Source organism: Triticum urartu, chromosome 3A (assembly GCF_056163025.1).
Source record: "Triticum urartu cultivar PI428250 chromosome 3A, HENAU_Tu73, whole genome shotgun sequence".
NCBI classification, from domain to species: Eukaryota; Viridiplantae; Streptophyta; class Magnoliopsida; order Poales; family Poaceae; genus Triticum; species Triticum urartu.
In genome coordinates, this window is record NC_141875.1 from 742,597,347 (window position 1) to 742,612,405 (window position 15,059).

The 15,059-nt window shown below is 42.2% G+C and overlaps 3 protein-coding genes across 10 annotated transcripts; all 3 read right to left on the minus strand.

Moving 5' to 3' along the window:
• Positions 1-1,146: 1,146 nt before the first annotated feature.
• Positions 1,147-3,900, minus strand: LOC125546380 (pectin acetylesterase 5). The gene is made up of 12 exons (XM_087545719.1): positions 3,680-3,900; positions 3,539-3,621; positions 3,158-3,284; positions 2,918-2,997; positions 2,754-2,843; positions 2,524-2,648; positions 2,389-2,449; positions 2,075-2,128; positions 1,912-1,989; positions 1,728-1,833; positions 1,502-1,647; positions 1,147-1,412 (listed from the first exon to the last, which is right to left on the minus strand). Exons 1-12 carry the CDS (start codon positions 3,894-3,896, stop codon positions 1,302-1,304), a joined length of 1,278 nt encoding a protein of 425 aa, XP_087401845.1. The 5' UTR covers positions 3,897-3,900; the 3' UTR covers positions 1,147-1,301.
• A 3,154-nt stretch (positions 3,901-7,054) lies between these two features.
• LOC125546384 (pectin acetylesterase 5-like) lies at positions 7,055-9,918 on the minus strand. Of its 8 annotated transcripts, none has more exons than XM_087514453.1 (10): positions 9,077-9,515; positions 8,907-8,982; positions 8,735-8,824; positions 8,532-8,656; positions 8,401-8,461; positions 8,112-8,165; positions 7,947-8,024; positions 7,758-7,863; positions 7,510-7,655; positions 7,055-7,399 (listed from the first exon to the last, which is right to left on the minus strand). In XM_087514453.1, exons 3-10 carry the CDS (start codon positions 8,762-8,764, stop codon positions 7,253-7,255), a joined length of 747 nt encoding a protein of 248 aa, XP_087370579.1. In that variant the 5' UTR covers positions 8,765-8,824; positions 8,907-8,982; positions 9,077-9,515; the 3' UTR covers positions 7,055-7,252. The 8 variants fall into 8 exon arrangements, 3 of the variants coding, with proteins under 3 accessions (XP_087370579.1, XP_087370578.1, XP_087370580.1); XR_015599227.1 differs by lacking the exon at positions 7,055-7,399 and adding exons at positions 9,522-9,604; positions 9,678-9,918 and having other exon boundaries at positions 7,571-7,655; positions 7,758-8,024; positions 9,077-9,209; XM_087514452.1 differs by having other exon boundaries at positions 7,510-7,863.
• A 200-nt stretch (positions 9,919-10,118) lies between these two features.
• Positions 10,119-13,334, minus strand: LOC125546383 (uncharacterized). The gene is made up of 4 exons (XM_048710638.2): positions 12,931-13,334; positions 11,564-11,904; positions 10,622-10,908; positions 10,119-10,524 (listed from the first exon to the last, which is right to left on the minus strand). Exons 2-4 carry the CDS (start codon positions 11,888-11,890, stop codon positions 10,368-10,370), a joined length of 771 nt encoding a protein of 256 aa, XP_048566595.1. The 5' UTR covers positions 11,891-11,904; positions 12,931-13,334; the 3' UTR covers positions 10,119-10,367.
• Positions 13,335-15,059: the final 1,725 nt, after the last annotated feature.

Sequence of the window (15,059 nt, forward strand, 5' to 3'; positions counted from 1 at the left end):
ACATTTGTATTTCAAAAAATAGTTCGTGTTTTAAAATATTGTTCCCAAATTTCAAAAAATGTTCCTATTTTGAAGTTTGTTTGGTAGTTTTAAATAATGTTCACGTTTTCTAATTTTCTTAAGAGTTTAAAATATTAATCACGTTTTAAAAAATGTTCAGATGTTCAAAAAAATGTTCATGTTTTTAGAAATGTTTGTGTTTTTCAACAAAATATATTGACAAATGTTCTCGTTTCATTAATTTTTATATATTTTTTAAAACAAACATGAACAAATTTTGAAATCCTAAACATTTTTTCAGAAACCAATAATTTCTTAAAATATGAAAAAAAAAATTGAATTTCTGAACAAATTTCAGTATCGAGAGCATTTTTTGGAATTTTGAGCAAAAAAAAACAAAAATACAAAATTGAAAATCTGAAAAAAGAAGGAAAAAAGTTTGGATCTGCGTTGTTTTTGTTCTTATTAACTTGAACTGCCCAGTAATCTTACGCGTTGATTATCTCTGGTTGATAGTTGGAAACACACAATTTTTTGTGAATTTATGCTACAATGCTTGATCGCTTCTCCGTACAGATCTGCTCATGCGTCAGCCCAGTCGGTCGTCTGTGCGTTTGCCCAACAGACTGCCGCAATAAGCGGCAGATAGGAGCTCCCAGACTGCTACTTAATAGTTAGTACCCGCCCACCATACAACAACACTCTTAAGCCCAAAATAAATAAATTAAGAATAATACCTTCGAAGATAATTCGAGAAACAAGACGAGCATCATCGGCGTATGTGTGGCGAGCGCCCGACTGTGGGTTTTTTTTATGATCCTGATGAACAAGCGCTGACCCAGCCAAACATATAGAAAATATTGAGGATATATCGAACATCTAATAAAAATCATTCTCAAGTTCAAATTTTTGTTTCGAGAAACAAAAAGAACCAATCATCTGCACAATGATTTTTTTCGTTTTCACCCTTCTCCATTCTAAACTTGGAACATGTTATGATTTCTCTTTTATGTTTTCCCAAACCACAAATAAATGTGAATTGAAATTTTGAAGAAACATATATTTTTCAGAAATTTCCCATGCTAATTTAGTGCATGTACGGTAAATAATTTCAGATGTTCACACAGCGGAACTTTTCACTTGACGTGTTGTCATTCAGTTGAGCATACTCTTTTCATGCTAAGTTTTCATTATTTTCACTATGATATCCAATACTGCATAATTCTAGATGCATTTGCCCCTTCTTTCTTGAATCTTCCCATAGTAAATCTCGTTGCGATCCAGTGAAGTGTAGTAATAAATCATGGCGGCAACTGTCTGCTGCATGTTGGGTTGCATGGGTACTCGCAGTCAATCTCTTTCACTCTTTCGCTACATCCACATTGCCAATCTCCTACAGCCTCAGCAATTGTCTGAACAAAATAGTGAGAATGTAAGCAACACCGCGGTGAATCACATAATACAGATTCCTCACACTTTTTACATGCGATTTTCGCCCTACCTTATCTCCAAGCCTAGGGGAGAATGGTGAATTCCAAGAGATGTCAGAGACCGTTTGGCAGTGAGTGAAGCATGAATCAATGAACAATCCCCATCCCTCTTTATCTTCGACAACCTTCAATGCATCCACCATCGCGTTCCTGAATCCTATCGATGCAGAAGCAGATTATTTATTTGTTTCGAGAAACAAAGAAGGAAATATGAATGGATTGACTAGACAAGCTAACCGTTAAGGAATTCCATTTGTGTGGAATTGCAGTTCCGGATATTATGTTTGCAACACAACCACGAATTATCAGGAGCCAACGAATCCGGTATGAGAACATATCGTACCTATGGAGAAAGAATCATGGATAAATCAATGAGAAACTTAAAAGAGAAGAAGGAGAGGAAGAAAAGATTTCAAAATACCTGAAAAGAATCGTATGCAGAGTTGAGAATAAACATTGGGCTGTGGATACTCTTTATAAGCTCAGCGGGGAAGAAACACTAGGGGAAGAAACAGAGTTACCAACGTAATATGATGACAGATGTAAGCATGGGAATTAGAACGAGTTAGACAAGGGGGGACTACCTCTTTTGGCTCCTTTTTGGCAAGGCAGTCCTTGGGCAACACGTTTCTAATATTCTGCAATAAGTTTAGCAAAAACAATAGAGGGGAAAAGAACTCAATGGCATTTCGTACAAAGCGGCATCCATTACATGAAATTTTGCAATATTCTAGTCAGTGTTGGCACAAATTAACCACATGAAAAGAAAAACAGAGTTCTAAAAAGCTTGATCTATTAGTCATATTTTACAGAAGTACACAAAGGATGAGGTGATCAAACGACTTGATCATAACATACGGAATGTCTTTTAAAGTTTGAGGCATTTCCAAGAGCTAACCTGGAGCTGAACAACACCATCGAAGACAGACCAAAAGGTCCTTTCTCCAGATATATCCTTTCTATATCAAACAAAAAGTGGTACTTCAATTCACATACCATGCTAGTGGATTACATTTACTATCAAGAATCTTACACGTCAAGAAAAAACCCAGCATCGGCAAGGCATTTAACTGAAACCTCCTGAGGAAATTTTGCACTAAAATCATCGCAGTGTAGCATCGTGGCTAGAGCACCAGCAGAGCAACCTGTAAGAAGAACCTGAAATGTGTAGAAAGATAAGTAATTTTTTCATTTTCATATTTTTCTTGTTCACATCTAATGTTTCGTCTAAAAACTGTATGAACTAAGTAAATTAGGTATGACCTTTGTAGCATTGGCAAGTCCCTTTTCCATGACTTCATCAATAACTGCCTCATAGATGCGCAATCCTCTGAAGTAAAGTGTACTTCCATCCTACATCATCACCAACATAACATCACTTCAAGCAACCAAAATAGCGACATCGTACCAGGATTCAGAATAATCACCGGCGCTTGACCTTCCGCATCCCCAGAAAATGATCCCCCGTCGCAGTAGCGCACATACACTCTGTTCCAGTTGTAGAAATCTAATCGAGCACTAATATACATTAGTGCAAGGACATATCAAAGAGGTAAAAATGAGACGAAAGCCTCACTTTATCCAACCAAACAGGAAGAGAGGCAATGTAAAATTATGGGCCAGATGATGGAAGGGTGTGGTTTGTGGAGAGAAGCGTTGATGATTACCAGGATTCAGTGGCTGATCGCTGCTAAGGATCCCGGCATACAATATCGGTTTCATGAAGTTGGATGAACCGAGCTCGGAATTTCTTCGGCTGGAACAATCCTTGACGGTGCTGCACCAGCCTCCTCCCTGGGTGTTTTTCAGTGGAAAAATATATAGTTCAATCAACTAATTGACCTGCCTTGAATCTACTTTGTACGTGAACAAAGGGAGTGAATATCAACATCATGGTACAAAGGTATAAACAAAACATATGGTTAGGCTTAGTTATTAATATTGTAAGATCACGTCATCATCAGTATGACATTTTTTGTTTTGCTGGTGGCTAAGGAAAGCATAGCAACATATATAGAGTAGGAAAATGGGTGGGTGATACTACCAACCTCTAGATGTATGAGCCAGTTGTTTGCGCCGGTGCCGGAGCCTCTCTGCAGGTGGTAGCCCGGCGGGGTCCCGTCCAAGCACACTGAACTCAAGTTAATCTGAGATGAATGGACGGTAGAATCTAATATAGTGCGGCGTACCTGCTCCCTTCTCCTGCGCACCGGAAAGGAGGGTCAGCGGGACTGTCTCCGGCGGCGTCGCGCAGAACATCATAGGAGGGAGAAGGCCGGCGGCGGAAGGCAGCAGCAGGAGCAGGACTGCCGCCGAGAGGCCCCATGCATGGCGGCAATCCCGCGCACGCCGGCGCTGCGCCGTGTGGAGGAGGAGCTGCTCGGCCTGGGCTGTCCCTGGTGCCATTGCAGTCAAGGGACAAGAGAATAAGGAGAAGAATGGTTGGATCACTGCTGCTGCGGCTTCTTCTCATGAAATATTGTTGCCCCATTCGTCGTTTTCCCCGTCCTCCTTTGTAAGTTGGCCCGCTGTTAAACAAATGCGCCAAATTTTCTTACATCCAAGATTAGATCAGACAGATAGCAACATCTACGTCATCCTCATTTACAGAAAGTACCTATAGTTGCATTTTGTTCTTTTTTCTCCGTTTTCCATTCTCAAGTTACCGAGTACCGGCCGGTTTGCTGAGTGCATAATGTCTGACACACGGTAAATGATAAGGAAATCGAGTGCGAAAAAGAAAACGCTCAGCAAAAGCCTGACACTCTCGGTGAAGACGTGCTTCGCAGAGTGTTGCCTGCATAGCAGCAAAGACGTGCTTTGCCGCGTGTTCAGCTTTGCCGAGTTGGCATTCGCGGCGAACATTTTTTTTTCCTTTTTCTTCTTCTTTCTTTTCTTTTGTTGATTGTTTGTTTTATTTTTTTCCTTTTATGCTATGTTCTTTTTTACATTAGTTTTTTTTTGCTTTCTTTCCCTCTCTCTAGGCATTTAATGAACTTTTAAGCATTTAGTGAATATAATTTACTATCAAGTGCATTAAAAAATGGTAAAATTAGGTTGAAAATCATATTTGTACTTTTAATCTAGGGTCTGGCTAGGACTCAGTCGACTGAGACTTCGCGAAGTCTCAGTCGGCTGACGTCATTCTACACGTCATGCACAATCTGCATTGTCCTGTTTTCGTGGCACGATCTACTCTGTTTGGGCTTTTCTTGGGCCTTTTTCTGTTCTATTTTTCTCTGGTGTTGCCCTCGTTATTTTGGGCTGTCCACGTTTCTATTTGGGGGTAGTGGTTGGCTGTTGTATTTTCTTATTTTGTCTAGTGCCTTTTGATTTGAAAATGGATGAAAAAAAAAGCCTAACTATGAGACATCACACCACACATGTGAAAATGTGTTGCTTGGAAAACATGCAATTGCACTTGGAGGCGACACTTGCAGTTGCGTGCCTAGTGGCAAACACGCAACTGCCCCTCTCCCTCGACAAAACTCCACTCACTTGCATTCGCATGGAAGACACGCAGTTGCAGTCGAAGGACACACTTGCAGTTGCATGCTTAGTGGCAGCGATCCAACTCCCCCCCCCCCCCCCCCCCCTCAATTGAACACCACAGAGTTGCAGTCAAGGGTGACACTTGTAGTTGCGAAACACCATATATTACAATCACGCTGAAGACATGCCATTGCAGTCGGTGGTGACACTTGCAGTTGCATGCCTATCGACAGACAAGCAACTGTTCTCGCGACAAAACACCACAGAGCTGCAGTCGAGAGCGACACTTGCAGTTGCATGCCCAGTGACAGACATGCAATTGGCCCTTCCCCGAACAAAACATCACAGAGTTGCAGTCACGTCAAAGATATGCAGTTGCAGTTGGGACACGATAGTTGCAGTTGCGTAACTAGTGGTAGACATGCAACTCTCCTCCTCCCTAAAAAACACCACCGAGTTAGAGTCACGTTGAAGACATATAGTTGCATTCGAGGTGATTGTCCAACCATACAACAATATTTTCAATTTTCAAAATTACAAGTTGTTGTTTAATAAAAAAAACCAAAAGTAGCAAGAATCGTGCTATTAGCAAAAAAAATTTGAAAAGAGCAATCAAAAGAGAAGAGGAAAAGGGAAACAAGAAAATGCTAAAAATACAAGTAAAAAATCAACATCACAAGAAACACATAAAGAAAAATATATTGAAAGTCTTTTGTAGAAAAAATATAAAGAAACAGTAGAAATCGATACAAATAGTTGTCCGGATAGTTCGCAACTGCTTCCGTCCCCCTCTTCGAGCGGTCTGTTTCCCCCGCTGAAAAATTGCTGCCCGAAAAAAAAAGTTCTAACCAGATAAGAAAAGAAACTCTTAAGCCCAGCTCATAGCGCATACCTGACCGACACCAGAGAAACAAAAAAACAGCACAAGAAAAAGAAACATGCCGGTCACGCACCACCAAATTGAGAAAAAAAACATATAGCTTGATAGATTCCTCTGATATCCAAACACACATACAGAGAGTCTAAAACAAAATCACACACAAGCTAGATTTCTTGCACGCCTAGGAAAAAGGCCTAGCAGATAAAGAAGAGCCCCCTCTTTGGCATCACGTATCCCTGCCCAACACAAGGAGTAAAAAAAAACCAAGAAAAAGGAACAGGCCAATCACGCCGTAGCAGGCTGAAACGACACGAGACAAGTAACAGTCGTGAATCTTGAAGCAATGTCCATCCAACGCTCGGTGCGTCGACTGAGACTTGCGGCTGAGATTTAGCACAACCGTTTAATCTATGTTTACGCCTTTTCCAAGAAAGTAAAAGGAATTCCAAACATGAAGGTCATTATTATTTTTATTCCAAAAAATGCATGTCTCTGGTTTTGCACAAAAAACATGATGTACACAGCTTAGAAAGCTGCTCCGGGTGGATATATATCATGATGGCCTCGCACGGATTTTTCTTACGTCTAAATCGATGCCTCCGCGCGTCGAGATTCACTCGCATGATGGATATATATCAAGAATTCAAGATCGGATCAGACGCCATCCCTATTTGTAAAAGGAGTACTCCTTTTTATATTCTCAGCCTACAATGTTAGGGAATTCTCCTTTTTGTTTCTTGAGACGAAAGCTGGCTGTGAATTGAAATTTGAAGCAGCGTTTGGTGAACTAAGAAAAACAACTCCGCTCCTTCTTTTGGAAATTCCACATACCGGCTTGGCGCTTTAACTATAAAATACAACAACAAAGCCTTTTGAGTCTCAAACAAGTTGTTATAAGCTAGAGTTGAAACCCATACGATCCCGGTAAACAAAAAGAAAAGCTGACTTGCAAAGCAGGCATTACATTTTACATTGGTACATGTAATTTGAGTTTGTGGCCTTGTATATAAAAATGGAGGGAGTACAACAACAAAGCCTTTGAGTCTCAAACAAGTTGGGATATGCTAGAGTTGAAACCCATACGGTCTCGAAATCAAGTCATGGTTCTGGCAACGTGGGCGTCATCTGGCGCTTTAAACTCTAAATAACTTCAGTTTTAGTTCTCATTCAATGCACATTTTCACTGGGCGCATTGTCACTTGCAGACCTTAATCATTAATAACAGCAAGATCAAAGTCATTACAAATGTCAGCAGCAAAACTATCTGAAACAGAGTGTAGCCAAGTCTACACCAGAAGTTCTAACTTGAATATCCTGATGATGATTATTTTCATTCATGATGAATATTATTTTCATTTTTATGGCCAGTACAATATGCTTGAACCTTTACTTAGTAGATCTCGACATGGTCAAATGCAGTAACATCTCGTGGAGGCGGCAAACTGTTGCATGTTGGGTTGCACTGATACATGCAGTCAATCTCTTTCGCTCCTTGGCTCCTTCCAGAGTGCCAGTCTCCAACAGCTTCTGCAATGGTCTGCTCCAAAAAGATGGTGACCAAAATATATCAATACAACAAGAATATGGTGCACCAAAGATAACATGGCTACGCAATGTGATTTGGTAGTCATTTCTTTAACTCCATGCCTTATTTTCAAGCCTCGGGGAGGTTGGTGAATGCCAAGACACGCCGGAGAGCGATTGGCAGTGCGTGAAGCATGAATCAATGAACATGCCCCAGTCCTCCTTATCTTCGACGACCTTCAAGTCATTGACCATCTTATTCCTTAATCCTATCGATGGAGAAGAACAACAATTTAGTGTTTCACGAACCCGAAACCATTTGTGCTGAAGGTGGGAGGAAAAAAAGAAATGGATTAACAGGCTAAGCCAACCATCGAGGACTTCAACTTGTGTAGAATTGCAGTTTCGGATATTTTCCTTGCAACTCAACCATGACTTGTCAGGAGCAGATGAATCAGGTACAAGAACATTTCGTATCTAGCGAAGAATCATGGACAAGACACTGAGAATTCTAACACGGGCACATGGATATAAAAACAAGAAGAAATATTGAAAACTACCTGCCATGAATCATAACTAGGGTTGAGAATAAACATGGGGGTGTGGATGCTCTTGATAAGCTCTGCCGGGAAGAAACACTACGAGAAACATTATTTCAGCTAACGAACTTACTGACATAATTTGATGACAGGCCAATGCAAACCAAATTATAATATGGAAACTACCTCGGTTGGCTCCTTGTTGGCAAGGCAGTCCTTGGGCAACACTTTTCTAACATTCTGAAATAAATTTAGCAAAAAAATGAAGACGGAAAGATCTCAATGGCATTTTGTGCCAAATAGCATCAATCGCTAGGATAAAAAAAATATTGCACAAGACTATCCACATGAGAAAACAGAGTTTTACGAAAGCTTGTTCTTGTAGAGAAGTACAACAAGAATCAGAAGATGACGAGAAGGCTTGAATATAAATGAGACATGTCTGCTAAAGTTTCAAGAATGTTGGGCAGCTAACCTGGAGGTGAATGACTCTGTCGTAGAGAGACCAAAGGGACCTTTTTCCGGATATATCCTTTCTGCCAGAAAAAAAGTGGTAATTTAGTTCAGGTGCAACACTAGTGGTACATTTATTTTCAAGAGCCTTACTCATCAAGGAAAAACCCAGCATCTGCAAAGCATTTAACTGAAACCTCCTGCGGAAATCTTGCACGAAAATCATCACAATGCAGCATCATGGATAGAGCACCAGCAGAGCAGCCTGTAAAGAGGGCCTGAAATGCATAGAAAAATGAGTTCTTTTCATTTCCGCTGCTAATTTTATATTAATCCAATAAATTAAGTATGATGACCTGTGTTGCATTTGTGAGTCCTTTTTCCATGAGTTCATCAATAACCGCTTCATAGATACGCAATCCTCTGAAGTATAGTGTGGTTCCATCCTACATAAGTACAAACAGAACATTACTTCGAGCAACCAAAACGGCGACATACATCAGACAGAGGTTCAGAAAAAAAAATCACCTGTGAGCTTCCGCGTCCCCAGAAAACGACGCCCCATCGCAGTACCGCACGTAGACTTTGTTCCAGTTGTAGAAATCTGTCAACACGACGACCAAAATTAGCGAAAGGGCATGGAAAGAGATGGAACAAATAGTGAGGGGTCACTACAAGAGAGAGGCATCAGTGGTTACCAGGATTCTGTAGCTGATCGCCGCCGAGGATCCCATTACCCATGAACCGTATCGGTTTCATGAAGTTGAATGAACCTTTGGTGGACAGTCTGCTGCCCGAACATTCCTTGACTGTGCTGCACCAGCCTCCTCCCTTGAATGGTCGTTTTTTATTGGAAAAACATGCATGAATGTCAAGTAATCAACTATTTGCACTGCCTTGAGTCCACTTGCTAATTAAAGACCACCTTTTTGATAGAAAAGAAAAAGGTGACATTGGGAGGCATGTGCTTGATGGCGACAGAAGTTAGGAGCCGGGTCTCTCTCATGTCAAAGCAGATTTTGGTTATGACATTTTGTTGTAATATATAATTTTGGTGGCCGCTAATTTGATTTGCCTAACTCATGAAAAGGGAAAAAAACAGAGCAATATTATAGCATAATTGATGGATGGTATGGTACGTACCTCTAGATGGACGAGCCAGCCGTCGGCGCCGGAGCCGGAGCCCCCCTGCAGGTGGTAACCGGGCGGTGTTCCGTCCACGCACACTGAAACCAGACCAAATTAACTCCAGATGAATGGCTGGAAGGAAGAAACCTAGATATACAGTATATAGTGTACCTGCACCCTTCTCCTTCGCGCCAGAGAGGAGGGTAAGCGCGACGCGCTCTGCTGGCGGCGGCGCGCGGAACAGCCTAGGACGGAGAGGGCCGGTGGCGGCGAGCAGCAGCACCAGCAGAAGGGCAGCAACCGCGAGCCCCCATACCAGTCGGCGACGGCGGGGCTGCTCCTGGGGGAGGAGGGGCTGATCGGTGGCGGCGGCCATGGCCGTGAGGGAGGGATCAATGCTCTGCTCTGGTGGATTTGAGCTTCGTTCCTCCTCTCATGGTGAACACACACCAGCCTTGCCGCTTTAAGTAACCAGCTAGCTAGCTCAACAGTCATGACTGATGTGACCTGATACCACTACTGTCGAGCAGGAACAGCTGCTGCTGCTGATCACAGACCAATGAGCAATGGATGACACTGGAGCCAAGATAAGATTAGCACAAGGACTCGGCATCAACCTCAAAAGGGGATTCAATTATTCGCAGATCTCATCAGTCCGTGGCTACAAACGAAACAGCAGCACACAACGTGTAGCACGCTACACTACTTACTAATAAAGGACGCCAGCCAAAAGCTTATATAGAAAGGGCATCTCATCTCATCGCACTCACACAGCCTGGATTTCTCTTATTTATGTACACCAACCGTATCTATCTACACCTCCTCTGGGGTCTGGCCGGGGTCCTGGGCCACCGTCGGCCCTCATGACGCCTCGGCAGCGGGGAAACACGTCCACGCCGCGGCGATCTCGTGTGGGAAGCCGCCTCCGCACTTGGGCTCCTGGCTGTCGAAGGCGCTGTAGTCCAGCACCTCGGCCTCCTCCACTTCGCCTAAGCCTAGTTCGTCGGGCGAAGATGGCCTGAGGAGAAAATGTCTGTCAGCGTACGATGATTTCACACGCATGATTCCCGGAGCGTGGAACCGAAGGTGGTAATACGAAATGTCTGTGGTCTTACCCGGGCACGTCGAGAGCAGGCGGGTTGTGGGCGGCATCATGGAGGCCGCTCTTCTTGCCGTTCCCGCGCGACTTCCTCTTCTTCTGCTTCTGTTTCTGCTTGCCCTTGTCCTTCTTCCTGGACCTGGAGCGCTGCTGGTGGCCCTTCACCGTGTGGTCGACAGAGGTGACTGGGGGGTCATATACATCTGAGGCCCAATTCACGTGGCGGGCTCCAGTTGGCGATGCTTCACTGCTGCTTCTCTCACGGCCTCCTTTCATAGCGGAGACGAGAAGCCTTGACGTCGACTAGACAGAAAATAGGAAGGGAATGTGAGTCAGGCAACGATAAAACTGTATTATAAATCAGAAAAACTGCCACGATTACAGTATCAACTTACCGTGAAGGCCCAGCTTAAATGTACCAATACCACTACAGCACCATCATAGCAGGTAGGAACAGAACTACTCAGCGCAGTTTCATGATCAATTTAACATTACAAGTTTAGTTTGCTTAGCTCATTCAAATTCACACCATAGATTGATGAACCTAGACAACTGGCCAAAATAATTCATTAGGCGCAACAAATAGTATAATTGGCCTGGGAACTGAACATTAAATGGCATGGTCACATCAAACAAGTCAGTTAGAACTTCCGTATTCTCAATGCGGATAGGTGAACATGTTTCACAACATGAACACGGCTGAGAGGTTAGTGACACGCCACAAGAAATTATCACTGCCTTTTGAGTTTGCTAAACGTTTTTCACCTATGAAAATCAGTTTCCGGATATTATAGCAAGAATACCCATCTTCCTGGTGTCCTTCCTACTTTCCCTTTAGCTAGTGGCTGCACTAGATCTCAAGCACCCGTTCCCCGTTCATAAAGATACCACACAGAGTAAGCTAAAAGCATCGACATAGCTGAAGCAATCACGGCATAATCTAACATGCTGAACTCACCGGAAAGGACGGCAAGCGCTCATAAGGTGAAGAGGACTTTGGTTCACTGTAATTGGAGATTGCATGGGAGTTTCCATCACCTCCTTTGCCTCTCTTTATTCCTGAGCTGGGAGAACCTGAGATATCAACTTCAGTGTCCAAAGAACCAGCATCCCTTGCTTGTTTATGAGTTCCCTCCAGGTTATGACGGAGCTCCACACAAGAACCTGGAGTCTGCCCAGCTGGAGGAAGTGCCTCCTCTAGCAGAAGCATGTCATCCTTGCAGACAGAAGAGGCACCGTGACCCTCCATGAGCACTCTTTCAGAATCACAAGCCAAATCACCCATGGAGTCGCTTGTCACTACAAGAAGGCAGATAGATATTAGCGGAAATGCATAGAAACTACAGACCATCAATCGATAAAGGTATGGTCGTCAGCGGAGTGTGACGGTGGACAGGGATCTCTTTGCATGTGTCTAAGATATAATCAACGGGTCATAAGAAGCAACCAGAAGTGCCAGTGGCTGGTCAAATTTCTGACCAACTTGTTGTGTGCCAAGGTTAAATTCATAACCAAACAAGTTTCTTCACATGATGAATCTCACTTGTTGAGCAAATTAACTACATTACGTCAAGGACGGGCAGAAGAGATAATAGCAACCAGTCAACTTCCACTGATTCAGATACCAAAAACAACAACGCAAACTAAATAACAGATATCATATCAGTGGTTAACAAATCTGTGAATGTGAAACCACATATCATCAATTGATAAAGTTTATGGTTATCACCAAAGTGTGAGTGTGGAGTGGATGGAGATACATTCTACTCGTGCTTACAATACATTTGAGGGATCATAATACGCGACAAGAAGTGGCAGTGACCGCTCAAATTTCCAACCAACTTGTCATTTCTGAAGCAAGGTTTACTTCATAATGAAAAAAGTTTTGCATGATGAATGACATTGGTTGAACAGATTAAGTACTACATAGCAACCATGTTCCCCTAATTCAAATACCAAAAACAACAATGGAAATGACGTACAGAGATACATATACAATATCAGCAGATAACAAATCTGTGAAATGCCTCTATTAACCCACTCTACTCTTTCTCTAGGGTGGAACTTGTTGCATTACGAGGAAGAAAAAAAAAACTCTGGCCAGTGATGATTCATCCTGCTGGGCAGAAGAGTTTACTAGCCCTTGAACTCCCCAGTCCCCCATCCCTTTTATACTCTGTGAACTCTCTAGTTGGCACTCCGCCTCATACATCCGACAATCGTGGCCGGCTCATTCTGTGCGATCTTACTAGAAACAAACAGGGCAGGATCGCACATGCTGTGAGGGCGCAGATCGGCGGGGCACGATCCCTGGTTGTAAAGTACCTGAGCTGCTGAGGAGAGCTGGGTGGAAGCACTCGGCGATGAACGGAGCCCACGGAGTAAGCAGATCCGGTCCGGTCCGAGCTGTCGAGAAATGCCGGGGGAGGGGCGGCGAGGCAGAGGCAGAGGGGTTAGCTGGGTGAGAGGGCGAGTAGGGGATGGGAGGGAGTTAGGAGAGATGGGAGTGCCAAGGGCGGGGGGAAGGGGAAGGGGGCTTGAGCCGGGCGTCGCCGAACGAGGAGGAGGAGGGTGTGGCCCCCGGCACCGGCTGCATCGTGGCCGAGCCGGCGGTGTGAAGGGATGGGGAGGGGCGGCGAGATCTGGATGGATGGGAATGGAAGCCTCTGTTGGCTTGTGTTTGGAGGATGGAATGGAGTGTGGGAGGACGGCGACGGCGACGACTGGACCGAGGACGAGGCCACTTTGTTCCCTCTGTCGGAAATATCTGCGCCGATGGGCCTTCTAGATGCCCTGGTCAAGATCCAGGCCCGCGTACCTGCTTATCATTTTTGCCTTTTCTCTTCAAATTTTTTTTTGACCTATCCGTGCATGTTCGTCGAAACAGATTTTTGCCCCGCTTTATAATAAAGTGCAAACGACTGAACCGATACAAGCTGACGAGGCAACTCTAATAAAGAATAAAAACATATTTTTTTAAGGCAATACGAGGATCATACAGGATAAATCTTGATCCTAAATAATAAATACACAAAATAAGATTAGGTTTTGGTTACGAAGCGTGGGTTTTCTGCCATTGCTTAAGCTGACAAAATATGTATATGCCCATGATTGATCTGCTTTATTGTGTTATATGGAAGATAATAGATTAATTTCTAAAGAAATTGTTTACGGACCGTGAGTTTATTGCTATTGTTTGGTTACCAAAGTAGTAGTACCAATTTTATCATAAGAAACAATTTTTTTATGGACCGTGGAGTTATTGCTATACCATAGGTTGATTTAGTTTATACGGTTACCAAATATTGGTTTCATGAAAATCCAAAGGGGGTAGAAAAGCAGAAAGAATCAGTGATGGGGAGAAAAACTGACATAAGATGAGACCTTATGTTCTTCTTAAGTAGTAGAGTGTACCTTTTATCATATATAAACATGGAACAAAAGAACAAAAAGGATCTAACATTCAATACAAATTAAAGAATGTGAATTTGGAAATACACATGCATACTATTTTAACTTAATTTTCTATATGTCACTACTTTAGTTATCACGCATATTTCAAACTTCAGAATAGTTCTCATTTCAATCAATTGAACAAAAGCAAATTGTTAATTAGCATGCCAAATACCATTAGATAAAAAATGCCAAATGCATAGTTTTCCCCCGGAGGTAGTGCAAACCCATAGAACCATGATGACACCAATATTTTTCGCATGTTGCCTGGGTCATAGCAGCGCCACCTGCGTGAGCACACACAAAATGGTGAGGAAGCCTGAAGAAGGGCAAGTCCATTTCTTAAGTTATCGGAGATAGAAGAACACATCGCCTACAGGGAGCCAGTAGTGGTGTGGCCTAATAACCTTGTGGTTTGTCACGTTGATGGCATGCATGTTTTTTTTTAAACTTCTGTTTATATTTTGTAAAGTACTCCCTTCGTCCCATAATATAAAACGTTTCTGCAAGCTAATATAGCTTGCAAAAATAATTCAGTTATTTTTGAAGTGTCCATTGCATATTTTCAAAATGTCTATACATTGTAAAAAAAAGGTTTTCTCCACTTTTAAGTAATGTTTGTATTATTAAAAAAATGAGATTTCAGAAATGTTAACATGTATCAAGAAATGGAAGTGGCATTTTAAAAAAACGTTATGAAATGTAAGAAAATGTTTGTATAATTCAAAGACTATTGTTTAGTGTAATTTAAAAACAATGTATGTTACATTTAAAAAAATCAAGCATTTCAAAAATATATTTGTGATATTTAAAAAGAATTATAAAATGTAAAAAACATTTTTATAATTTTAGAAAAAAATCTGAATCATTCAAAAAATGTTTCAACATATATTTGTATATTGTTTCAGCATAAAAATTTAAATGTTTAACACATATTCAAAATAGAAATGTTCAAAACATGTACTTGAAAAAATGTTAGTTATGTACTTAAAAATGTTACA